We start from the raw sequence: 27,407 nt of genomic DNA, 5'->3' as shown, positions 1-27,407 counted from the left end.
GCCAGAAACAATTCCATCCACTTTCTTCTCTGTCTCCTTTCCATGGGATGTGTCTCTCCCTGTTTTGTTTTTCAGTCTCCAAGGTCCACTTAGGTTGTCCAGGACTTCCTCCACTTGGCTGTTAACCCAGCCAGTGTTCTGTGGTCCCATCACTTTGGAACATGGGTAGCCTAACACCTGCGTTCACACGTCTGAGCTCATGAGGCTTTTTGGTTGCAAGAACAAAGCCCGTCTTAGGTAGCCTCAGAAAGGTGGGTGTACTGCCAGGATACAGGTGGTTCTTAAGAGTCAAGAAGGTCACGGAGATCCAAGAAGGCCTGATAGACAACAGGAGAGTCAGGAACCAAGCATGAGAGCAAGAAGATTATGATTTTGTCCCTCAGTGTCAGGAGCTCAATCATTTTCCATTTTGTGCTCCATGATTAATGGACTTAAACTTTCTCCCTATTTCTGCCTGTCTGTATTTTCCCATCTATTTTTGTTTGGACCACTTTCTGACCTCTCTTTCCCCAACAGCCAGATCTCCAGAGAGGGGAACTCAGATTAGACCTCAAGCCACCATCAGGCAGAGCCTTTGTAACAGGCCTGCTCTGAGGCTATTGGCCCATCCATCTTGGGTGGGGTGTTCAACCCACCTGATCACCTGCTGTGAGGAGGGGCATATGGGTGGCTGGAACCTGGTCAGCTACATCTCAGGCAACCAAGAGGTCTGTGCATAGACAGTTATCCTCTGAAGAAACTGTGGGTTGGTGGGAACCTGTAGGTTAATAAAGCCAGATAACTAATCTGTAAAGTCAGAGATGTGCCAATGGGCTACTTCAGAATCTCCTGGGACCCTTCTTGAAATACATAACTTGGGGTTTTACTCCAGATCTATTGGGTTAAAATCTCAAGGAAGAAGATTAGAAAACTGTGTGTATTTTGTCTACCATAGGCTTGACGTTGTGAGGGAGCAGAGAGGTGTGAAGGATGGGAAGGGTCAGACTGAAGACTGGGAAGTCTTGATTCTCTGAATGAATTTGTATGGAGCGTTAGTGGTAAAGAACCCTCCTGCCAATGCAGGAGACGTAAGAGACCTGGGTTCAATCCCTGGATCAGGAAGATCCCCTGGAGGAGGGCATGGCAACCCACTCCAGTATTCTTGCCTAGAGAATCCCATGGACAGAGGAGCCTGGCGGGCTATAGTCCATGGGGTCACAAAGAGTCAGACATAACTGAAGCAACTTAGCATGTACATGATGTGCTCTAGTGGCCGTGTGGGTGAAAACACATTGGAAAAAGTGGAAATACTTGGGACTTCCCTGGAAGTCCAGTGGTTAAGACTTTGCCTTCCAAGGCAGGGGGCGTAAGATTGCTAAGATTGCACAGGCATCATGGCCAAAAAACAAAAATGTAAAACAGGAGCAATATTGTAAAAAAAAAAAAAAATGCAGTAAAGACTTTAAAAGTGATCCATATTAGAAGAAAAAAAAAAAAAAAAAACTCTTAAAAAAAACCAAAATGGAAGTGCTGAGATTTGGTCATTTCCTTCAGGGAAACAGTGTAAAGAACGTGTGTCCCTGTAGTTCCAAAAGTTTACACTTCGGACAATCTGAGAGACCATGAACTTTTGGTGCGGCCTAATACAAAAAGCTGAGAGCTGGCTTCCCTTTTCCCCCTTATCCATAACAGATCCATTTAGTGAAATATCATAAGCAACATGAAAAGTAATTTTATCAAATGCGACCTGAATTATCAATAAAATTAAATGTTCAGGAAATAAGGAAATCTTTTGTTTTAATGGGAGAAAGCTAATAAACTATTTTGCCATGTCTTAAAGGAAAAGTTGTTTCATATCCTAAAAATTGGCATCACTTTAAGAAATAAGCACATACTTCTGGATATTATAATCTTTATTACAAAACAAATATTTTAGGTTGAGGTAACATTTCAAAGGGTATTAGGCAAAAATCAATTGAATTCTATACACACAATTTTGCTATGTGCAACACAAATAGAGTACTCCAAGAACAGTTTTTCTAGCTTTGCACATGGATTGATCTTAGAAAAAAATTAAGCTGATAGTTGTCTATTTAAAGAGGAATTTCATTTTTCCACCCTCCCCCACCCAGTCCTCCATATCATCACCAGTGGTAAGGGAGGTGACGCTCATGGGAGTGTCACACACACACACATACACACACAAAAAAGGAAAAAATCAAAAAGGGTTAATTGAAAAAAGAATTTTTGCTTATCTGAAGCACATTACTGCGCCCTATTTTGAAAACACTTTCACAAACTAAATGTTTATTCATATAGGATTTTCTATTGTTGATACCAAGGATAAATAGAATTGTCTAGCCTTAAATGTTGAAATCCCATGCAACGTTCTGACTCCAGTGTCTTTCCTGCTGTGAAGCCCTCTCTAATTCTCAAGGCAAAGTGCGCCCTCTTCTGTGAATCCATATGTTTTGTTCATTATCTGTGTTAATAGCGATCACCGCGCTGGATTGTAATAATTCTTGCTTTTGTCATATTTATCCCTTTTCAGCTTTATTTACCCTCTATAAGCTTCTCAGAGATCAAACTAGTCAATTCTGAAGGAAATTAACCCTGAATATTCATTGGAAGGACTGATGCTGAAGCTGAAACTCCAATACTTTGGCCACCTGATGCGGAGAGCCCACTCATTGGAAAAGACCCTGATGTTGGGAAAGATTGAAGGCACAAGAAGAAGGGGGCAACAGAGGATGAGATGGTTAGATAGCATCACTGACTCAATGGACATGAATTTGAGCAAACTCCGGAGTTAGGAGAGGACAGAGGAGCCTGGTGTGCTGCAGTCCATGGGTCACAAAGAGATGGACACAACTTAGAGCCTGAACAACAACAAAACCTTCTCCTCAGGAGCAAGAGACAAGTCTTTAAGCTTCTTGACCTCCTCACCACCCAGTGCAGTGCCTGGTACATAGCACAACCTGTGTAACTGTGCGTTAGGTTAATGAGTTAGGAACTATTTCAGCTGTGAAGCAACAACACACATCTTTCCTTGCTTAGGTCTCCCATGGAGGGTGTTCTAGTGACATTTTCCATTATTGAAACCTCTATGGTTTGATGACACCCTAGACACAAACAAGTATAACATCGAGCATTTCCTTTCAGAATGAAATGGCCTCAGGCTATTCTTCTGATACAAACGTCAATAAATTACGGTTATGATTTTCCCTAGTCTCCAGCCTCCAGGACGCCTGTCTGTGAGAGGCGCTCAGGCACGCCCATGCTAATAGCCATCTTGGCAATCATTGTCATCCTGATCTCCGATGGGTTTGTTGTGGTACGCATCGACTGTTAATTTTCTGCTTTCTACTTCAGTGTTTTTAGTTTGGGCCTCTTCCTCACTGCTTGACACGCTCTCGGTCGAGTTGCTGTCCTCTTTCGATCTGCTGCTGTCTTGGGAATCGCTACCATCGTCCTCCTCAGACGGGCTCTCCTGGCTCCGGCTCTGGGTCTGGGCGCCCTCCTGGCTAGAACTGTTCTGCTCTTCAGTGGACTCTGGGCTCTCCTCCGAGGACCTGAGGCTCTCATGGGATTCGCTGTCAGCCTGTTCCTCTGTGGATGTGCTCTCTGAATCGGAGGGCTTATCCAACACGTCCTCCTCACTGGACTCACTATCCGCCTGATGTTCTCTGGAGTGACTGGTGGCGTTGTCGGGGTTGTCACCCCTGGACTCATGGAGCGCCTCTTCCTGAGATTCGCTACTGTTTTCTTGAGAAGGCAGGTCGACCTCTTGACTAGACTCGCTGCTGGGGTCTTGGACATCCTGACTGTCTTCCGGGGACCGGTTCTCCTCACTCTCTTGTCGAGATTCACTCTTGCTGTGTTCCCTGGATTGGCCGAGGCCGGCTTCTTTGGAGTCGGGGTTTTCGGTGGAGTCACTCATGACTTCTATCGTGCGGCTATCATCAAGCTCCCCTCTGCCATCTTCCTCAGGAAGACGAGACTTCCGGAAGAATTTCCTGCGGGGATATGTGGCTGCTGGGCTCTCATGGGAATCCTGGGTGCTTGCCTGCTCCTCATCGTCCCCTTTCGATTCTCTTGACTTGAGGCCGGCATCGCTTATTTGGGAGTTGCCCCTCTCGCTCCTGTAGGCGCCCGGGTCATCGCTCTGCATCCCTTCATCGTCGAACTCAGAGCCATCCCCGTGGCTGCTGTCCCCCTCACTGCCGCCTCCCACCCAGTGCTCCTCACTGTCGCTGTCTGGAGTGGAGTCACCGCCCTCGGGCCTGCTGTTCCCCTCATCCTCACGGTCAAGGTCCCTGCTCTCGCTGGTGGTATCACGGGCCCCCTCATCCCCTTGTGGGGTGCTGTCTTCCCTGGATCGTGTGGTGTCAGCCGAGTCTTCGTCGCTTCCAAGCCTGGACTCCCCTCCTGATCGTCTCTCTTCGGGTCCTGGGCCACCATCATCATCCCCAAAGGTGTCATCTCCGCTCTCGTCTTCATCATCATCTTTATTATCACCTTCGCTTCCTCCCCTCCGAGAGAGGCCGCCAGCTGGTCTATGAACATGTTGCTGATCATCAAGGCCCAGGACCTCCTCGGATTCTGTGCTGTCACTGGGGTCTTCATTTGCCTGGAGTTTGGGGTTAAGAGACATGGTCAGTACCCCCAGGAGCTGCTCTAGAGGGTTGTACCTAATGCCCATCTAGGCTGTTTTTGTTTTCTTCTTCCTGTGTCCCTCATCTAAGCCATGTTCAGTTCTATGGCTCAATAACGTCTCAAACAGGGGTTAAAAAGAAGGAAGGGAAGTTGAAAGTCAAGTCATCCCATTTTCCATAGGCACCATTCACTCAGTGCTGCACAAATCTTTTCAAAATGTTCTCTAGAAATTACGTTTATGAAACTCAAATCATATTGTAAGTCTGAGTCCTTAAGGGATACTTTCAGAAATTTTTTTGTAAATTAAAGAATTGATTTATAATACTCCTCAAACTATTTGGTTTAAAACAGTGAAAGTAAACGTGTTGGTCACTCAGTCATGTCTGACTCTTTGCGATCCCATGGACTGTAGCCCACCAGGTTCCTCTGTCCATAGGATTGTCTAGGCGCAAGAATTCTGGAGTGGATTGCTATTCCCTTCTCCAGAGTATCTTCCAGACCCAGGAATCGAACCCAGGTCTCCTGCATTGCAGGCAGATTGTTTACCGTCTGAGCCACTAGGGAAGATATACTCATCAAATTATTTGGTTTAAAATAGAGGTTTTTTAAAATACTGGGTGATTTTGAAATGACTCAGATTTTTTTTCAAACCAACTCTGGGGCTGGGGATGGAAATGTATTAGAGCAGGTGAATGAAACCTTTGGCTGAAATGAAAGTATAATATTGCAGTAAGGTATAGATCTCACCAAAACCATATTTATACTGGTTTGCACAGGCAGAGAGTTGCCTATAGAAGGCTCAGCTGAAGGAGTGTACCTGGGGTGATATCTGAGTTCTAAGTGTAGCTCAGAGGGATGATCCCCAGAAATAAAACAATTGGATGCTCTACTCAGATAAGGAATGTCCATGAGCCTTCATTCATCACACACTGGAAAAATCTACTCTCTCTCTACTGCTGCTGTTTAATCACTAAGTTGTATCCAACTCTTTGTGACTCCATGAACTGTAGCCTTCCAGGCTACATGGGATTTCCCAGGCAAGAATACTGAAGTCGGTTGCCATTTCCTTCTCCAGTGGATCCTCCTGACCCAGGGATGGAATCCACGTCTCCGGCATTGGCAGGCAGATTCTTTACCACTGAGCCACCTGGGAAGCCCAAGCAACTTGCCCATTTTTTTTTTTCTTTTCCCACCTGACCCTACTCATCAGTGTCTGAGTTCTGACGGGAGGGAATACAGGGTGATGACACTCTTCCCATCACTAGAATTTACATGAATCTGCTGGAACTGAGCATCCATGGAGCTTTTCTTACCTCAATAGTCTCATATTGCACCCCCCCCAAAACTGTTGCTGTCATCTAAGAGCTCATGGAGGTTATAAATCACAAGGTCTCCCCAAAAAGAGCGTTTCCCCAATTCTATGCTTATAAATGTAACATGGAGGTTATAAATCACAAGGTCTCCCCAAAAAGAGCGTTTCCCCAATTCTATGCTTATAAATGTACACAATGTTCGTCTGATGAATCTTTAGTCTACATCCTAGAAGAAACCCAGCTCCTAGGTTAGCTGGAGCCCAGGGGATTGAGTTTGGTTAAAACGACAGGACAGTTAAGAAAGCAATGACTAAATGTCTTAGAAAAATGAAAAGAAGAAGGAGGGGGAGGAGAAAAGCGGGGACAGGGGGGAAGGCATAGGAAAGCAGAAGGGAAGAAAAAAGATGCTAGCAAGTTTTTTATTACAGAGATATAAGCTAAGGGCTTCCCTCATAGCTCTGTTGGTAAAGAATCCACCTGTAATGCAGGAGACCCCAGTTCGATTCCTGGGTCAGGAAGATCCACTGGAGAAGGGATAGGCTATCCACTCCAGTATTCTTGGGCTTCCCTTGTGGTTCAGCTGGTAAAGAATCTGCCTGCAATGCAGGAGACCTGGGTTCGATTGCTGGCTTGGGAAGATCCCCTGGAAAAGGGAAAGACTACCCGCTCTAGTATTCTGGCCTGGAGAATTCCATGGGCTGTATAGTCCATGGAGTTGCTAAGAGTTGGACACGACTGAGCAACTTTCACTTTCAAGCTAAGTCAGCTTTTCTATCTCCCAGGGCCACAGATGAGAAACTATTTTTTTAAAAAAGTCATTACTGAAGCAACTGTCCTCTTAAAGTTTCCTCAGGGCAAGAGCTAGTCTCTCCTCTAGCGGTCTAGCAGGATTCTGGGCACAGAGGCAGTCTTCAGGCGCTGAACCAGACTGCACATGAACCAGAATGTTTTTCTCTGCCTGGTCTGAACTGCTCCAGTTGTAAAAGCAATATCTGAGATTTATGAGCAAGCTGTTGTCTAACAGAGTTTATGACTCTCTCTGTGTATGTGTGTGTGAGTGTGTTCTCTTTAACTAGAGGAACATTTAGGGCCACAGTGTCTATCATCTGGCCCCAGTGATAAATATGGAATGAAGAGCATGTCTACCTCTGAGTTCTCCCACTCTTTTTTCCTTCCTATTTTATAGGACTTTTTAGACAGCATAACCAAAGTTTAGAACATCTTATATTTAGAACAGTCACCAGGTAATTTAATCTAACATCATTTCCTTCAACTCCTAAGTAGCCTGGAAAGTTAAGAAAGGTCTGTTTAATTACCTGTTCCTCTGAGCTAAGTTTACTTTCTTCTGATGACTCACTGCTCTCCTAAAAAGAAAAAAAAAATGTTGTTGTTTATTTTTCATGTTAGTAATTCCTGAGGAAAGGAAAGAAAACATGGAGTGCATCAAAAATTGTGGTTTGGATTTACAGCTTTCCAAATGGCCTGAGATGATGAGAAGAGAGTCAAAGTGATTTTATGAGATGTTTATAATAAATAAATATTATAAAATATTTTAAAATACAAAAGAATATTATAAAATACAAAAAGTCCTATAAAATAGGAAGGAAAAAAGAGTGGGAGAATTCAGAGGTAGACATGCTCTTCATTCCATATTTATCACTGGGGCCAAAAAATAAATTAGAGTGTTGGGGAGTTTGGGAGGGTCATGGACACACTGCTATATTAAAAATGGATAACCAACAAGGACCTACCGCATAGCACACGGAACTCTACTCAATGTTGTACAACAGTCTGGATAGAAGGGGGAGCGGGTGGGTTGGGGGAGAATGGATACATATATATGTATGGCTTAGACCCTTTGCTGTTCACCTGAAACTACCACAGCATTGTTAATCAGCTATACCCAATACAAAATAAAAAGCTTAAAGTTTGGAAAAATAAATGAGATAGTTACCAAAGGTGGTGTTGGTGTCTGAGCCAAATGACCCTGTAGCAAAGGGAGGAAAACAAGTTACTCCTTCAGAGGTGGATCATATCATTGCAAACATTCATAATAATTTTAGGGTTTTTTTTAGCTTATTGATAGATATTTTATATTTACATGAGTATTAATGATATTTTATAATGAAATGGCTAAAACAATGAATGAATGTGAGACCAATGGCATAAAAAGGTCTTGTATATAAAAAAACTTAGAAGATTTTCATATTTCCCATAGTTAGAGAAAAATAAAATTTCTTTGAAGAAAAATACACAACCCAGAAAAAATATAAGATAGAAAAAATAGCATTAGAAGTCATAAACCCAGATTTAAAGTGTCAATTCACTCCTTGGCTTGTGTTTTAGCCCTGAAAACTGTCTTAAGGGTAGTACTGAAATTCATGTGTTTCAGGAAACACTTAAGTCTTAGGTAAACTCTAATGGCTGGACAATTCACCTCTGTGATGTCAGTTTCTTATTCCTAAATTTAGAATATTAGCAACCAGTTTGCTTATTGCTCATGGTTGCTGTGAGGAGGAATTTGGCTAATGCTTATGAAAGCCTCTTGAGACCATTCAGTATGATATAACCTGAAGAAATGATCCCTTTTGAGAACACTCAAAAGGATTATAAATATCCTTTATGAAATTGAGTAGTGGACAAAACTGAATAGAAAAAAGCCACCTGTCTTGAGTCATGTAAGATCACCAAAATCGCAAAATGCTAAGTCTGAAAATTAGTCACAGTTCTGATTTATTTTACTTTCTTTAATCTTATAAGAGCTCTAAGAATGCCTGTACCATCTCTGGTCCCCTCTCCCCACCTACTCTCCTCCTCCCCCTTGAGCAGGACAAAAGTCCCGAATCCCATGTGGCTCAAAGCGGCTAAGTGATGGGTGTGCAGACCCAAGGTGCCAACGAGAGCAGAGAGGAGCTGCTGGGAGCACATCTTCAGCAAACCTCTCGGCAGTCCTGGGCTGGGGATCTCTCCTAGACGGAAAAGCCATGGTCACTCTAAGTCTCTGGCCTGCGACACTGCCCCAGGCACCGTGGCAGACTCTACTCCAGTCACTTAAAGGGTGGAAGGGAGCCAGACATTCTTATTTTTCTCATGCTAAGGCTAGGCCTGAGACTACTGCATGTTTGTGGTACTCTGGCTAAACGAAAGGATCCACAGCAGCTGCTTTTAAACTAACCAGCTCAAGGACATCCCTGGTGAAAGTTCATGTAAGAAATTTTGCAATGCCTATTCCAGCCTCAAGCAGGGGCAGGACCCTGTCTCAGGCCTTGGACACTATCTAGCCAGCACTAACAGTACTGTGCCCTGTGCTTTATCACTCAGTCATGTCCACCTCTTTGCAAGTCGGACCATAGCCAGACTGTAGCCTGGACTGTACGGACTACAGTAGCCCGCCAGGCCCCTCTGTCCATGGGGATTCTCCAGTATTCTCAAGAATACTGGAGCGGGTTGCCAAGCCCACCTCCAGGGGATCTTCCCAGTCCAGGGATCGAACCCAGGTCTCCTGCATTGCTGGCAGATTCTTTACTGTCTGAGTCAGCAGGAAAGCCCTAGCATTATGCCCTAGCTGTGTCAAACCTGGCAGGCTATAGTCCATGGGGTCTCAAAGAGTCAGACACAACTTAGTAACTAAACAACCAGCTGTAGCATATGTAAAAGCCGGCAGGAAATAGGTAATAAAACACATTCTGATTTAAGTTAAGATTTTAACCCTCACGTGTACAGTCAGTCCTTCATATGCATGAGTTTCACATCCACACACTCAACCAGCCTCAGATCAAAAATAGTAGGGAAAAAAAGAAAGGTGGGAAGGAAAGAAGGGAAGAAAGAAAGAAAAAAAGAGAAACTTCCAGAAAGTTCCCAAAGGCAAAACGTACTTGATGCACTCCAGCAAGTATTTGCATGGCATTTTATTAGGTATTATAGGTAATCTAAAGATGATTTAAAGTATACATGAATATGGGCACAGGTTATATGAAAATACTATGCAATTTTATATAAGCATTGAGCATCCATGGATCTTGGTATCCACAGAGGTCCCAGAACTAAATCCCTTATGGATACGGAGTGAAAACTGTAGCTCCAATCTTGAAAAGCTGCTGACTTCCTAGACCTGGTTCCTTTCCAAGAAGGATATAACACTCAGTAAAAATACAGATTCTGGGGCCAGAGTGACCTGGGTTCAAAGTCTGGCATGAACCCTAATTAACCATATTACCTATACAGATTGGGTTATTTTCTGTGTCTCAGAGTTCTCATTTGTAAAATAAGAATAAAATACAATACCTAATTCATTGGGGATACTGTGAAGATTCAAAAAGTTAACACAAGCAAAACAAAGAACTGTGTCTGGCAATGGCTCCTGAGTTACTGAGCATTAAGAACTATTGGATTAGCTCTCATTCCAAAGACTCTGGTGTTCTCTCATTCTTTCTTTCCCCCCCCTTCCAGGACTTGACCTCCTAACCTCTTGCCTACCAGACATCTGATAAAACAGATCTCTAGTCCTAATTTTTCAAGGACAAACTTGGTTCATTGTCAACCATCCCCTTGCTCTACCACACAGACCGATCATGAAAATAAAGCTAAAGGAAAAAAATGCTTCCTCGCCAAATTACACTATTAAGTTGAAGTCAAAGCATTATATAAACTACATTTTCTTATAAGAACTAGAAATCATAGCCCTTACCCTCTATATCTCAGGTTACTAATGTGTTCATTAAAATCATTAGTAGTTTCAACATTTGCAGTGAAGCCAATTTGGTTATACTAATAACATACTAAAATAAAAATATTTCCAAAAATCTTATTTCTACTCACCTTCCATTCTTCAGAGCTCTTGGATTCAGTATTTTGATACCTGGCTACCTAGAAAATTTGGTACACATGGTCAGTCTCCAGAAATTTCCAAGGTAGCAGGTGTTCACATATCACATAGTTAGAAGGAGTAGTCGTCAAATTTTAGCATGAATAAGAATAAGAATCGCCTTGCTAAACCACAAGTTGCCGTGTCCCATCCCCAGAGAGTCTGGTTCTGTAGGTCTGAGTTAGGACCTGAGAATTTACATTTCTAACAAGGTCCTAGTTGATCCTGATGCAGCTGGTCTGGGGATAACATTTTGAGAACCATGGCTTATAAGGAAGAAAATGAGCATCTTCCTATATGAATGCTGTCCGAGCAGAATAAGGGATAAATTGGATGATATTTTAAAGAAAGAATCTTCCTAGGAATTTACTATTGTCATCTGACTGGAACATGCACAACCACTTTCAGTTCAGTTCAGATCAGATCAGTTGCTCAGTCATGTCTGACTCTTTGCGACCCCATGAATCGCAGCACACTAGGCCTCCCTGTCCATCACCAACTCCCGGAGTTCACCCAGGCTCACGTCCATCGAGTCAGTGATGCCATCCAGCCATCTCATCCTCTGTTGTCCCCTTCTCCTCCTGCCCCCAATCCCTCCCATCATCAGAGTCTTTTCCAATGAGTCAACTCTTCACATGAGGTGGCCAAAGTTTAGCTTATAATAAATGACATGTGCAGTGTTAGATATAAAGGTTTCTTTTTCATACATCTCTATCCTGATACTTACTGGAAGAGCACAGGAAAGTCCCCACAGGAACATAAGCAGGATGGTGGTCTTCGTAGCCATCTGTGTCACCCCTACCTGTGATGAAAGACAGAAGATGATTTTCTTCACACCAAAGAAATGTAAGAGCTTCAACTTTTAACACTTTCGATGGATATTTAGATGAGTTTATTTTTTAACTGATGAATAGATAAATAAAATGCACTATATCCATACAATGGAATATTCAGTTCAGTTCAGTTCAGTTCAGTCGCTCAGTCGTGTCCAGCTCTTTGCGACCCCATGAATCGCAGCACGCCAGGCCTCCCTGTCCATCAATGGAATATTATTCAGCCATAACAAGGAATGAAGTATTGATACATGCTTCAAAGTAGAGGAATCTTGCAAACATTATATTGAGTGAAAGAAGCCAGGCACCAAAGATCATATACTGTATGATTCCATTCATAGGAAAGGTCCATTGAAGGCAAATCTATAGAGACAGAAAGTAAGTGTTTGCCCAGGGCTGGAGCAACTAAGCACAACAGAGCACAGAGGGGATCAGGGCTTCCCTGATGGATCAGCAGGTAAAGGACCTTCCTGCAATGCAGGAGACAAAGGCGATGTGGGTTCAGTCTCTGGGTGTGGAAGATCCCCTGGAGAAGGAAAATGACAGCCCACTTCAGTATCCTTGCCTGAAAATCCCATGGACAGAGGAGCCTGGCCAGCAACAGTCCAAAGAGTTGCAAAGAGTCAGACATGACTGAGCAACTGAGCACTAAAGAGAAGATGAGGTGTTGGAGTGACAGCTAATGGGTGAATTTTGGACATAATGAAATGTTCTAAAATTGATTTTGGTGAAGGTTGTTAAACTCTGAGTGTACAAAAAAAATCAATGGTATACTTCAGTGGATGAAGTATATGTGTGAATTATTAGGTTTATTAGGATTTTTTAAAAACTTCACTCCCAAGAGATAAATTGAAAACTTTTCAATAAGAAGCTCTATAAATACTTCTTAACTAATACATAAGCTATGATAAATGAAGGAAAAGTAAGGAAAGAGCAATAGAGAAATTTCTGATCTTTCAGTTTGATACTGATTATGCAGACCAATGTGTCAGAACAGACTGGCAAATATCATTCCACAAAACTACATTATTGATACCACTGACAGATGTAGGCATTTGTCTTCACACACACACACACACACACATGCAGGGATCCTCAGTCATGTTTATAACCTCACAATAACATCTAAACAAACTCGATTGGTTTTGCATTTTCTTCATCTGCAAGAAACCCATGATGTAGCCTTCATATTATGGCTCCAGAGAGCGTGCCATATCCACTGTGCTCCTTTTAGTCATACATTATACATGATTATGCTAAATTTTTTCAGCGTCATTCACAGTACTGAAAGATCCAGGGAAGATTAGAGGTTTGGGATACACTTGTGAATCACACTGAGAGAAACCTGCCAAATTAAACTGTATTTTCCTGGAGGGTGGCTTCATTTCACACCTCAAGAACTGGTGGTTTGAAAAGCAATTTGTTCTATATCTAAAAATAAATGTCCTCAATGCTAATGTAAAAAGTTATTGAAGTGATTTAAAAGGAAAATAATTTGCCTGGCACTCATGAGCCCTGGGGCTGTCCTAACAGATGGATGTCCAAACATTGTTTGGAAAGTCCTGCAGGCTGATTTGAGACTTTACTTCTACTGATTTGTGTCTTTAAATGTTAAAATATACTATGCTGGTGACAAAAGATCTAAGCTAGGGACTTCCCTAAAAGTCCAATGGTTAAGACTTTGTACTTCCAATGCAAGAGGTGCAGGTTCGAACCCTAATCAGGGAACTAAGATCCCACATGCCACACAGCCAAGACCAAAACCAAAAATTATATAAGACAAAGATCCCCAGGCTTGGCTGTATGTAAGTATCACCTGGGGAGATTTAAAGCAATCAGACAGTCATTCAGTCATGTCCATGGAATTTTCCAGGTAGAGAGTGGGTTACCATTTCCTCCTCCAGGAGATCTTCCCAGCCCAGGGATGGAACCCATATCTCTTGCATCTCCTGCATTGGCAAGCGGATTCTTTACCACCAGCAATACCAGTGCACAAATTGCACCACAGGATAATAAATCTGTCCGCTGAGGGTGGAAATCAGCGTGGGTTTGTTTTTAAAAGTGCTCCAAAGTGACTTCAACCTCTGATCCCAGAAATAATTGTACCTTGCTCAATAATGACTGATACACTGAATAACGTCTGAAACACTGGGCTCAAGAAGTCATCTAGTCGTATTGTTTAAATTTATTCAGGAAAACAATAGAAATCCTAAGGTAAGGAGACTGAGAAGGTGCCTGCCTCATTTCTACAATTCTACACCCAAATGGTCCAACGGGGTCACTCATCTCTCATCCTGAGCATATTCCGCGTCAACATCGCTACGCTTTGTGTTATTTTCTTCATCCTAATTCAGCACACTTCATATCAGTCCATGTGCTTTAATAATATTTTGATTCCTTTTTCAAATCTTTCACCTAATATCAACAATCTGAAAATGCTCAGCTGCCCCTAAAACAAGCCTAATCCAACTTTCAAAGGAAACCAGAATATCTCATCCCAAAATATGCCTCTGACACAAAAATTCTGTTGAGCTGGAGGCACTTAAGAAAGAGCAGATGCCAGAAGGGGGCTCTGATCCTCCTTTTCCTACCTGGAAGCAGGAGATAAATCCCATGTGAAAGCTGCCCCCTGTCCCGGGGGGAGGGAAGACAGTCTCTTTAGCAGGGATGGAGGCAAGGCTGAGGGAATTCTGTACAAACAGACCTTGTTAACCTAACCTGACCTTCCTGGGGACTTCTCCACAAGCTACTGGCCCTAGCTCAGATCCCCTAGGTCTTGTCAGTTCTTCACAAATGTATTGTTTCTTTGCCTAAAAGTTGTAAAAGCTTCTGTTGCAGTCACTTCAGGTCCTCATTCTCTTGGGAAGGCACCCGTGTACATGTGGAAATTTTAATAAAACATGTAGGCTCTTCTCCTGCTATTCTGTCTTCTGCCAGTTTAATTTTTAGGCCCAGTCAGAGACCCTAAGAAAGTAGAGGAAAAATTTTCCTCCCTTACACTTTAGTTACCACAATCAAAACATCTTTTAAGTTCTTAGATTCATTTCTTTAAAAAAAAAAAGTCTTTATTGAATTTGTTACAATACTGCTTCTGTTTTTTGTTTTTTTTTTCTTTATGTTTGGTGTTTCTGACCCCAAGGCATGTGGGATCTTAACTCCCCAACCAGGGATCAAACCCTCACCTGATGCAATGGAAGGCAAAGTCTTAACCACTGGACCACCAGGGAAGTCCCTTAGGTTCATTTCATAAGGAAAGTTTCTGCTGAATACAATACTATCAAAATAACTCTGTGCCAATGGTGTTGGCTTCATAGGTCTAATGGCTCACCATTTTAATTTTCAAAGTGAAATCTGAATATAGTAATAACTTCATGGTACTCTGAAAACCAGTAAATATTCCAGTCTTGATAAAAGGCCAACAAATATTGAGTTCTTCTCTTGTATTTTCTTTGGCTTCTCTCTAATCTAAATAACAAAACAATGAAGCAGTGCTCTAAGCAGTGCTCTAACACTAATGAATGTTGTGTGTCTCACAAAGGACGGGCATGCTTCTAGTGTTCAGTTTTGCAGGGATGGAATATTATGAAATGCAAGGAAGATGCAGCAATTTGCTCATGCTTCTAGAAATACCATTTAGCACCCTGACTCAAAGTCACAGTTTTCCAAGTGGAAGTCTGGTAAACTAAAATAAAATACACCCTGGGGTCCTGAGAGAGCTGATGCTGCCTCCCATAGAATATAGTCTGCTATCAAGCCTTAAAGTCAGAGCTTTAAGCCCTATGCTAGGTTTTCAATGAGTGTTTTTGATAAAAATAATTATACTTGTGTGAAGTATATTCCAGATGAGAGCTCCAAACTCTTATAAACTTTTTAACCAACCACATCAAAAGTGTAGAAGCAGATATGCAGTAGCCCTACTCTGGGTAATAAATGAACAAAAAATCTACTAGCGTGAGAGATGAATCCAGAACCCCAAGTTCTTCTTCAGTGATTGGTAAGTGTCACTTTTTTTTTTTTTTTACATATTGATGGCTGAGCTTCTCTAGGGCCAGTGTTCAGTGACAACAATATATCTGCAAAAAGGCCACCAGTAGCAGCCGCTCCTCGGAAAACTGAACAGCCAGCGTCTCCCAGGGCTCATCCGGTAAGTGTCACTTTTACATTGCACCTGCTGTCATTCTACAATGAGAATACATAACAAAAGGAAATCCATAACCTCAAGATTGCCAGGAGAAATATCAATAACCTCAGAAATGCAGATGACACCACACTTATGGCAGAAAGCAAAGAACTAAAGAGCCTCTTGATGAAAGTGAAAGAGGAGAGTGAAAAAGTTGGCTTAAAACTCAACATTCAGAAAACTAAGATCATGGCATCTGGTCCCATCACTCCATGGCAAATAGATGGGGAATCAATGGAAACAGTGACAGACTTTATTTTGGGGGGCTCCAAAATCACTGCAGATGGTTGGTGACTGCAGCCATGAAATTAAAAGACCCTTGCTCCTTGGAAGAAAAACTATGACCAACTAGACAACATAGTAAAAAGCAAAGATATTACTTTGCCAACAAATGTCCATCTAGTCAAAAGTATGGTTTTTCCGGTAGTCATGTATGGATGTGAGAGTTGGATTATAAGGAGTTGGATTATAAATCTGAGCGCTGAAGAATTGATGTTTTTGAACTGTGGTGTTGAAGAAGACTCTTGAGAGTCCCTTGGACTGCAAGGAGATCCAACCAGTTATCCTGAAGGAAATCAGTCCTGAATTTATTGGAAGGACTGATGCTGAAGCTGAAACTCCAATTCCTTGGCCACCTGATATGAAGAACTGACTCATTGGGAAAGACCCTGATGCTGGAAAAGATTGAAGGCAGGAGGAGAAGGGGACAACAGAGGATGAGATGGTTTAATGGCATCACTGACTCTATGGACATGAGTTTGAGTAACTCTGGGAATTGGTGATGGACAGGGAAGCCTGGTGTGCTGCAGTCCATGGGGTTGCAAAGAGTCGGACATGACTGAGCAACTGAACTGACAACCTCAATTTGAGTTTCACCTGTTTGGAAGTGTGTGTTTTAGAGGCTTTTAACCTTTACCAGTTTTTTCCCCAGAGTTGAGAAGATCCAACTCCTGAAGATATTCTGGATCTGGAGAAGGGTATTTCAATCTCTTTCCTCTCTGGCCACCCTCAAGGAGTGCAGAATTTCTAGAATTTCCTCAAAGTTAATATTCATGTGTATATATTTTCTTTTATGTAAACTAAAATGAAAGAGATAGGCCGAAGGAAGGAAATCAAAACTTGAAAAATTATAGGCTGACTATATCATGCTTACTTTCCTTATGTTTGGATTGATGTTGTCTTCCTTAATAAGACTAATGAACAATATACCCACTTATTAGCAGTCAATAAATATCTATTGAGAACGTTCTATGAGCTAGGCACTGTTCTAGATACTCGAGTATACAGCAGTGTGTCAAGCTGGTTTTACAAAAGCAAAATTACCCAGAACCCAACTAATCAGAACCCCTATTAGCTAGAATTTGATTTGTTACTACTTTTTTAAAATAAAGTGCATTTTGACCAGGACATGGATTCTATTAGAAATTCAGAAAACCAACCAAGTAAATCAATAAAAATTCCAGTCATTCCAACTGTAATTGTCTTGAGGTCAGCTATAAGCATCCCTTTGTTAGATGCTTTCAACCACAGTACAATAACTCCTAGGTGTTGCCAAATTAAATATAAATGTGAAAGGCCTCTTAGCATCTGAGACGCATTGGTTCACATTACCATTCAGGAAGAGGGGGGAGGTTCTAACAGATAAATGTCCACTAGAAAATTGTTTGGTTGTTTACTTATTTTAACCAACCAGAACAAAGTATTGGGTTGGCCAAAAAGTTCATTCCAGTTTTTCATAACAACCCATGGGAAAACCCAAATGACATTTTTGGCCAACCCAATAGCATAGTCTACTTGGCCCTCAGTTAAACATAAAGTCTGGGTCAGCAGACACTATCACTCCCGAAGAAGACAAGTCCTTGATGTGTTGCTATTACACATGGGATCTTCAAGACATCATGCAGAAAAGCATTGCCTGACCACAGCTCCCACTGTCTGTTACGGAAGACAGACACTTCTGATAAAGATGAAAAAAAGGGATAAATGCAAAAAAATGTTTTAAGTACAGATGGACAGGAGTATACTGCTGTCCTCTACACTAAGAAAGGTTTTTAAAAGATAGTTATAGTCTACATTTATTGAACTCTGATGGTGTGTAAGACATCATCTTAACATGAATACACAGCTAAACAACAGAAGAACATTTATTGAACTCAGATAGTGTGTAAGACATCACGCTTACATGAATATCCAGCTAAACACCAGAAAAGTAGTGTAAGTAACACACCCTTGGTTTATTTCAGTGGTCTTAGCATCTCCTTTCAGCTACTCAATTCATAAGAATATTATTGGATGAATACCATCATATGATTTTGAATTTAAAAGACCATATTTTGAAAGTTCTACCAGTCTAGTTTAGATTCTTTTATGTCTTGTGGGCCATGAACATACCTATACCCATAAAACCTAAATGTAAAAGCTTCATTTGTTTTGCTAATTAAAGCCAAACTTCAAAATGACCTTCCATCTGCCTCTTGATAAATAAACTCCCTTTCAGAAGTACCATGCAGAAATCTAATTAAAGTGTTACTGAGAAAATCACCTGTCTCTATTGACAACGTGTCATTTTAATACCGCTGTTTACTGGCATAAACAGCAAAGGTACAAATGAAATCATTTTTACCCAAGGCACAGTTCTCCCCATCTTTCTCTGTATGGCATAACGCTTCTCAAACGTGTACATATATTAATATTTTCCAAACAACACAGCAGAAGTTATTTTTTAGAATTTAGGAATGAAAATATCTTACCCTCTTCAATTAACAAAGACTTTTCCCCCAAAGGCTCAACAATCAGGCTGAAGTTCTCGAAGAGGAAATCTGTAACAATGAAGCCTCTCTTGGGTTGAGGTTCTGAACACTTCTCTGATGGTGCAGGAATTTAAACACTGCTTCAGCTCTTCACAGCCAATCAACTTCAGGCTGGGGGTGACTGACATCACAAGGTGTGACCGGGACTTCAGTACACCCACACTTCCTCCAGCTTGCAGAAGCAGATTTGCCCTAAAAAGCTCTTGTGGTTCCCAAATGACTAGACTAGTTTCCATTAAATTGAAGATCTTCCTAAAGCTTTATTTTGCTTTCTAAATATATGTCATTCACATCCATGCAGGCTTATATGAGCATTATAAACAATGACAATGTCTTCCACCCACTGGCAGATCCCAGCAGATCCAAGGATGGGAAAAGGAGAGTCAAGAAGTGGTTAGAACGTTTCCTGTTAATGCTGGTGACTCTACGCATCTTGGCTTGTACATGAAGAATCTACTAAAATACTAGACTTGCCTAAATTGTTGGTGTTGAGAAGATGGGCTTTTTTTCTCACTGTTTTCATCTTTTAACAATCTCCACCACTCATCCCCTTTTCCACTCATCTCCCTACCCCCAAATACACAGGAACACATGCTTGATTGCTCACTCATCTCCGACTCTTTGCGACCCTAAGAACTGCAGCCCACCAGGCTCCTCTGTCCATGGATTTCCCAGGCAAGAATACTAGGGTGGGTTGCCATTTCCTCCACCAGGGTATCTTCCCAACCCAGGGATCAAACTCACGTCTCCTGTGTCTCCTGCATTGGCAAAGAGATTGTTTACCACTGAGCCACCTGGGAAGCCCTCTCTTATACACACAAAGATCCAAAATTCCTACTAATATAGCACAATATCCCCTTTCAGAATTCTGTGGTGACTGGAAATGTTAAAGTACCACCCTAAGGATCTTGCATTTTTAATTGAAAATAACTTAAATCCAGTACTTCATTACTCCTCCCAACTGCCTGCCACATTTTTATTTTAATGCTGGTGACCCTGAAGTCAGAATTGGATTAAAAAAGAAAGACTAGTTGTATAGCATCCAGAGAAGCCAATTTCCAAGGAACTTTCTGCCGTCCCTAAATATGTAATGAAGTGAATATAATGGTACTTGGCAGGACTCTTCAGAGAATGTGCTGAAGGTTGTATAGGCAGCTGAAAGTGAGGTGGGCACCTCCCAAGGAGCATGCTCAAGGAACAGTAGAAAGACCAGTGAACAACTATCTAAAGAATGTAAGTTTTCAGGACTCCCTGGTGGTCCAGTGGCTAAGACTCAGTGCTCCCAATGCAGGGAACCCAGGTTCAATCCCTGGTCAGGGAACTAGAGCCCTCAAATCATATCAAATTCATGGATGTTTCACTGTGAACTGCCAAGAGGTGGGGGGCATAAATGAGGATAAGAGAGTCTATTTTCACACAGGGCTGATTAAAAGACCAAAGTTCATAGGCGGAAGCTATAAATTCCCTACGTTCTGTTCCGGTTCTGAATTATACTCCCTGGTGGTTTCATAGGTCTTGACTGAGGTCTGTCCTAGTAGAACCTTATAATCTTATGTCAGAGTGGATTCTGGGAAAATTTTGGCAAAGGATGTTACTGGATGTTGTTTTGGGATCTCCATATTCCTGCATAAAAGCAGACAGAGCAACTAGATAACCAAACTGAAAACCATAGACTACATATACAATAAAAGTAATTTTTTTAGTTCTATTTCTGCAAGAGGGGCCACCGAAATGAGAAGCCTGTGCCTGGAAACTAGAAAGTAGCCCCTACTGGCTATTACTAGGAAGAAAACCCACACGCACCAATGACCACCCAGCACCGCCAAAAATAAAAATTAAAAAAATTAAAAATTAATTAAATTATTGTATTTTAATGCATATATGTGGAATCTCTAAAGATGGTGCAGACGAACCTATTTGCAGGCAGCAGTGGAGATGCAGACAAAGAGAACAGCCTTATGGACACGGGGTCTGGGATGGGGTGGGGAGAGGATGGGATGAATGGAGAGAGTAGCATAGAAACATAAACACCACCATATGTGAAATACATAGCCAGAGGGAGTTTGCTGTAAGACTCAGGGGACTCAAACCGGGGCTCTGTGACAACCTAGAGGGGTGGGTTGGGGTAGGAGGTGGGAAGAAGGTTCAAGAGGGAGGGGATATATGCATGATTCATAGGGACGTATGGCTGACTCATGTTGATGTATGGCAGAAACCAGCCCAATATTGTAAAGCAATTATCCTTCAATTATACATAAATGTTTAAAAACTTGAAATAAATTTTTTAAAAACTGAAAATGCTTTGTATCTTAAAACAACTCTGGTAGCTGGGGGCTGCAGTCATCTGGGGACTCAACTGAAACAGAATATTCAAGGTCGCTCTCATATTGTTGCTGCCTGGGAGCTGGAACTGCTATTCTGGGCACTTCAGTTCCCCTTTGCCCACGGCCTCTCCTTGTGGCTTGGCCCTTCCACCCAGTGGCTGGGGTCCAAGAGCTGCCCCACGTGTCACCTTCTCCACGTTCTATTGGCCAAATCAATCACTGGCCCATCCCATACTCCAAAGGAGGAATCGTAGTCTCTGCCTCCTGATGTGAGGAGCAAAATGAACGTACAAGCAGCAGAGGAAATGTTGAGGCCATTTTGGAGGCTGGTTACCGCATGACATGACAGGTTGTAGCCGCAACCAACAAAGTGGCTGAGGATAAACCACCAGCTGCCACAGCTCCTACATCATCTGCACAGGCGTAAGCAGAGGGAGCATGAGGGCACCTGATGGACTTCAGAACAGGAAACTCCAACAGAGTCAATAATTATTGCTGGTAGGGCTTGGGGGAGGGCTTCCCAGGTGGTGCTAGTGGTAAAGAACCTGCCTGCCAATGCAGGAGACTAAGAGATGCGGGTTCAGTCCCTGGGTGGGGAAGATCCCCTGGAGGAGGGCATGGCAACTCCAGTATTCTTGCCTGGAGAATCCCTGAACAGAGGAGGCTGGAGTCCATGGGGCCACTCAGAGTCGGCCACGACTGAATCGACGTAGCACACACACACAGCCCACGAAGGGGCTGCTGGAACATAATAAAATCTGAAGGATCTGGAGCAGTTTATCCTCTAGTCTAGAATTCTCAAAACAGGCACCATAGTTGTCTTTCAGGGCAGACCCATGTAGAGGAGAAATGAATGGCTGCTGCTGCTAAGTCGCTTCAGTCATGTCCAACTCTGTGCGACCCCATAGACAGAAGCCCACCAGGCTCCCCCATCCCTGGGATTCTCCAGGCAAGAACACTGGAGTGGTTGCCATTTCCTTCTCCAATGCATGAAAGTGAAAAGTGAAAGGGAAGTCGCTCAGTTGTGTCGACTCTTAGCGACCCCATGGACTGCAGCACACCAGGCTCCTCCGTCCATGGGATTTTCCAGGCAAGAGTACTGGAGTGGGGTGCCATTGCCTTCTCTGGAAACGAATGGCAGTAGAATAAAAATTGCCCAGAAAAGGTAAAACAGGGAAGACACAAATAAGTGTGCAAGAGGGGAATGGATACAGCAAGCCTTAGAAAGCAAATTGCTGCATATTTCTTTAATTTTTATTTATGTTTGGCTGTGCTGGGTCTTCATTGCTGCACACGGGCTTTCTGCAGTTGCAGTGAGCAGGGGCTCCTCTCTGCTTGTGGTTCGAGGGCTTCTCATTGCAGTGAGTTCTCTTGTTGCAGAGCATGGGCTGGTGGGCAGGCTTCAGCAGTTGCAGCTTGCAGACTTTGCTGCTCCACAACATGTGGGATCTTCCCAGCTCAGGGATAGAACCCGTGTCCCCTGCATTGACAGGCAGATTCTTAACCACTGGACCACCAGGGAAATCCAAGTTGCTGTATTTTTTAACACAACATGAAAATAAGAGAAGAGTGAAAGCTACCCTGATCTATGCCTCCTTCCAAAAAAATCAGGAAAATCAACTTTATATAAAAACATGAAAAAGCTATGAAGTTTAGATAAGAGCAGAAATCAAACAATCTAATAGACAATGAGGGTATCTGAGAATATATCAAAACCATAGTATTCTATTTTAAAAATAGCAAAAAGACATCAAGAAACAAGCACAATAGATGTAAACACAGCATAAATAGAATAATTTAGAAATGACATATTAGGAGTCATGAAAAAAGTTTACATAAAAGAAAAATTTTGAAAATGAAGACTAAACTATGGACTTCCCTGGCAGTCCAGTGGTTAAGAGTCTGCCTTCCAATGCAGGGAACACACGTTGTGTTGTTTGGGGTTGGTCAAAAAGTTCATTTGGGTTTTTCCTTGTCATCTTATGGAAAAGTTTGAATGAATTTCTTGGCCAACCCCTATGATAATTGTTTCACAGTCTCCAGGTCCACCTTGCATAGATGATCTACCCCCTTACATCTTTAGGATGTTGCTGCTGCTGCTAAGTCGCTTCAGTCGTGTCCGACTCTTTGTGACCCCATAAACGGCAGCCCACCAGGCTCCTCTGTCCCTGGGATTCTCCAAGAAGGAGCACTGGAGTGGGTTGCCATTTCCTTATCCAATGCATGAAAGTGAAAAATGAAAGTGAAGTCACTCAGTTGTGTCCGACTCTTGGCGACCCCATGGACTGCAGCCCACCAGGCTCCTCCGTCCATGGGATTTTCCAGGCAAGAGTACTGGAGTGGTGTGCCATTGCCTTCTCCTTCAGGATGTTAGGGAGCTATTATCTCTGACCTCTGTTATGTTAGTTCTCAGCCTTTGCAACCTCATTTAGCTCTGTTGTATTTTCTCTTTTCACCACTAAACTATAAACCTCCTTGTGTGTGTCTACCCAGTCTTGTCCGATTCTTGGCACCCTCAAGGACTGTAGCCCACCAGGCTCCCCTGTCCATGGAATTTTCCAGGCAAGAATTCTGGAGTGGGTTGCCATTTACTTCTCCAGGGGATCTTTCTGACCCAGAGGTATAAATCCATGTCTCCTGCCTTGGCAAGTGGATTCTTAATCACTGCACCACCTGAAAGAAAAAATGAAAGTGAAGTCGTTCAGTCATGTCCAACCCTTTGTGACCCCATGGAACATAGCCTACCAGGCTCCTCCATCCATGGGATTTTCCAGGCAAGAGTACTGGAGTGGGATGCCATTTCCTTCTCCAGGGGATCTTCCTGACTGAGGGATCGAACCCAGGTCTCCAGCACAGAAAGAACATTCAGGCTGTTTCTGTGTTTTGGCTATTGTGAAAAATGCTGCTATGGACCCAGGTCTCCCGAATTGTAAGCAGGCGCTTTACCGTCTGAGCCACCAGGGAAGCCCCTAAGTCTCCTTAGTGGCAGTCCAGTTCAATAGACATTCGTCAAGAGCCTGCAATGACGGGCACCATGATGGGCATGGAAAGAGAGGATGAACAAGTCATGGCTTGGACCTGGAGGAGCTAGCATTCCAGAATGACATGTCCAGCAGAACTTTCTGGGATCATGGAAGTGTTCTGTATTTGGATGGTACAGTGGGGTGGCCAGGAGACATTTGTCCTTGAGTCTTAAAATGTGGCCAGGGGATTGTGGAACTGAGTGTTTAATTTTGTTGCATTTTAATTAAAACTCAAGTGGCTACAAAGCAGAAATAGAGACACAGACATAGAGAACGAACACATGGACACGAAGCAGAGAAGGAGGGGTAGGAGGAATTGGGAGATCGAGATTGACATATACACACTATTGATTGTATAAAATAGATAACTGATGAGAACCTGCTGTATAGCACAGGGAGCTCTACACAGTGCTCTGTGGTGACCTAGATGGAAAGGAAATCCAAAATATGTGTAGCTGACTCACTTTGCTGAACAGTAGAAACTAACACAACATTGTAAAGCAACTACACTCGAATATAAGAAATTTAATAAAATAAAATCAACTTAAGTGGCTTAAGCCACACATGGCTACTGGCTACCATATGGGGCAGTACAGATTCAGAGTGAAAGTTGGCAATTCTTTTTTTCTCTGTGATAAAAGCATTATCAATCCAGGTATACACAGGATGCCACGGGAGCATAGAAGACAGGCATCTAACTCAACCTGGCACAGAAATAAAACAGGACCAAAGAAGCCAATGGTCAGACAGGATGCTAAATGCACGCAAATGTGTAACCCAATAATTCTATTCCTACGTATACACCCATGAGAAATGTATGCTTCTGTGAACCACAAAACATGGACAAAAATGTTCATAGCAGCATTTTTCACAATAGCAAAACACAGAAACAGCCAGAATGTCTATCAACAGCAGAATGGCTAAGCAAATTGTCATGTATTTTATATAACAGAAAGTGTACATCTATGAGAATTTTTTTTTTAATATATAACATTGTGTACTACGCTCAGTCGTTCAGTCGTGTCTGACTCTTTGCAACCACATGGACTGTATCCCACCAGTCTCCTCTGTCCAGGGGGTTTTCCAGGCCAGTCTGCCACAGAAATTGACTTTTCTCAAATCTGGAGAGCTCAGGGTGTTCTGATCTTGGAGAAAATTGCTAGTAGAATAGAATGAACAACACTCAGTAAATCATGTCCCTCATTTTTCTTTGCCAACCTTAAATAATGCTTAGGATAGATTACAGACATCAGTTCTCCAAGTTTTCCTGCTTGGGACTTCCTTTCTACATCCTTCCATGTGCCAGCAACAGGATTCCAAAAGAGTCAACTCCTAATTTGTGGAAGGAAAAAGATCGGTTTGGAAACAAGTAGTCCAGTCTGAAAGTTAAAGTCTTTTTAGGATGTATCTTACTGTCGGTGGCAATCCTGACAGAGATGTGTGAAAATCCTCATTGACATGTCTAATAAAATGAAGAATGTTGCAGCCAAAACAGTGCAGATGCCAAGAAATGCCAGGCAGATCTTGTTCGTTCTGGACTCCTCCAACATACATGGTGGAGCATGTTTTCTCCCAAATGCTTCATGTTTTTTAAAGGAATAGATAGCTTTGTCCAACATCCTATTTACTACTACTTAGATTGAACCATTTCCAATTGCTGCTGTTTCAAGTTTAAAAAAAAAAAAACAAAAAAACAGCCAAAATGGAGTAACCAGCACCACCCTACATTACAGTTGAACCATGGGCAACATGAGGTTAGAGGTGCCAACCCCGGATCATTCAAAAATCCACCTATAACTTAGAGTCAGCCAACCGTATCTTTTATTCACCTGTATCTTGGGTTTTGCAACTGCAGACTTAACCAGCTGGAGATAATGTAGTACTGTAGCACATATTCATTGAAGAAATATGCATATACGTGGACCCAAGCCATTTAAACCCATGTTATTCAAGGGTAAACTATACTTTTTCCTATCTCTCTATTTAATCCTCTTACTTGTAATTTCTCTGCAAATCCTATACTTCAGGCATCTTCACCTATTCCTTCAACCCCTCAACACATTCTGCTTCTAATCAATGGCTCAACTTACTCAGAATTCCCTCTTCACCACTTATTGTAACAATCAGTGTTCACCAGAGAAACAGAACCTATAGGATATGGGAGATATATAAGAGATATAGATATAGGACTAGATACATGACTATAGAGGTTAAGTCCCATAAAAATTCAGTTCAGTTCAGTTCTGTCACTCAGTCATGTCCAACTCTTTCCGACCCCACAGACTGCAGCATGGCCTCCCTGTCCATCACCAACTCCCGGAGTTTACCCAAACTCCATTGAGTCAGTGATGCCATCCAACCATCTCATCCTCTTTCATCCCCTTCTCTTCCTGCCTTCAATCTTTCCCCACATCAGGGTCTTTCCCAATGAGCCAGTTCTTCACGTCAGGTGGCCAAAGTATTGGAGTTTCAGCTTCAGCATGAATCCTTCCAAAGAAAATTCAGGACTGATTTCCTTCAGGATGGATTGGTTGGATCTCCTGGCAGTCCAAGGGATTCTCAAGAGTCTTCTCCAGCACCACAGTTCAAAAGCATCAATTTTTCGGTGCTCAGCTTTCTTCATAGTCCAACCCTCACATCCCTACATGACTACTGGAAAAACCAGAGTTTTGACTAGACAGACCTTTGTTGGCAAAGTAATATCTCTGCTGTTTAATACACTGTCTAAGTTGGTCATAACTTTTCTTCCAAGGAGCAAGCGTCTTTTAATTTCATGGCTGCAGTCACCATCTGCAGTGAGTTTGAAGCACCCCAAAATAAACTCTTTTACAGTTTCCACTGTTTCCCCATCTATTTGCCATGGAGTGATAGGACCAGATGCCATGAGCTTAGTTTTCTGAATGTTGAGTTTTAAGCCAACTTTTTCACTCTCCTCTTTCACTTTCATAAAGAGGCTCTTTAGTTCTTCTTCGCTTTCTGCCATAAGTGTGGTGTCATCTGCATATCTGAGGTTATTGATATTTCTCCCAGCAATCTTGATTTCAGCTTGTGCTTCATCCAGTCCAGCATTTCTCATGATGTGCTCTGCCTATAAGTTAAATAAGCAGGGTAACAATATACAGCCTTGACGTACTCCTTTCCCAATTTGGAACCAGTCTGTTGTTCCATGTCCAGTTCTAACTGTTTCTTCTTGACCTGCAAACAGATTTCTCAAGAGGCAGATCAGGTAGTCTGGTATTCCCATCTCTTTAAGAATTTTCCACAGTTTGTTGTGGTCCACACAATCAACAGCTTTGGCATAGTCAATAAAGCAAAATTAGGTATTTTTCTGGAACTCTCTTGCTTTTTCAATGATCCAATGGATTTTGGCAATTTGATCTCTGGTTCCTTTGCCTTTTCTAAATCCAGCTTGAACATCTGGAAGA

At 42.4% G+C, this 27,407-nt stretch overlaps 1 protein-coding gene across 2 annotated transcripts; it reads right to left on the bottom strand.

Annotated features, from left to right (window-relative positions):
- Positions 1-1,874: 1,874 nt before the first annotated feature.
- Positions 1,875-18,689, bottom strand: DMP1 (dentin matrix acidic phosphoprotein 1). 2 transcript variants are annotated; one of them, XM_019962170.2, is made up of 6 exons: positions 18,576-18,689; positions 11,540-11,614; positions 10,767-10,814; positions 7,903-7,935; positions 7,265-7,312; positions 1,875-4,609 (listed from the first exon to the last, which is right to left on the bottom strand). In XM_019962170.2, the coding sequence occupies exons 2-6, from the start codon at positions 11,597-11,599 to the stop codon at positions 3,260-3,262; spliced, it is 1,539 nt and encodes a 512-aa protein (XP_019817729.2). In that variant the 5' UTR covers positions 11,600-11,614; positions 18,576-18,689; the 3' UTR covers positions 1,875-3,259. The 2 variants fall into 2 exon arrangements, with proteins under 2 accessions (XP_019817729.2, XP_070647859.1); XM_070791758.1 differs by lacking the exons at positions 7,265-7,312; positions 7,903-7,935.
- Between the last annotated feature and the right edge of the window lie 8,718 nt (positions 18,690-27,407).

This window comes from Bos indicus, chromosome 6 (genome assembly GCF_029378745.1).
Source record: "Bos indicus isolate NIAB-ARS_2022 breed Sahiwal x Tharparkar chromosome 6, NIAB-ARS_B.indTharparkar_mat_pri_1.0, whole genome shotgun sequence".
Lineage (NCBI taxonomy): Eukaryota > Metazoa > Chordata > Mammalia > Artiodactyla > Bovidae > Bos > Bos indicus.
Note: the sequence above shows the minus strand (reverse complement) of the source record. Positions and strands in the feature narration are given on the sequence as shown.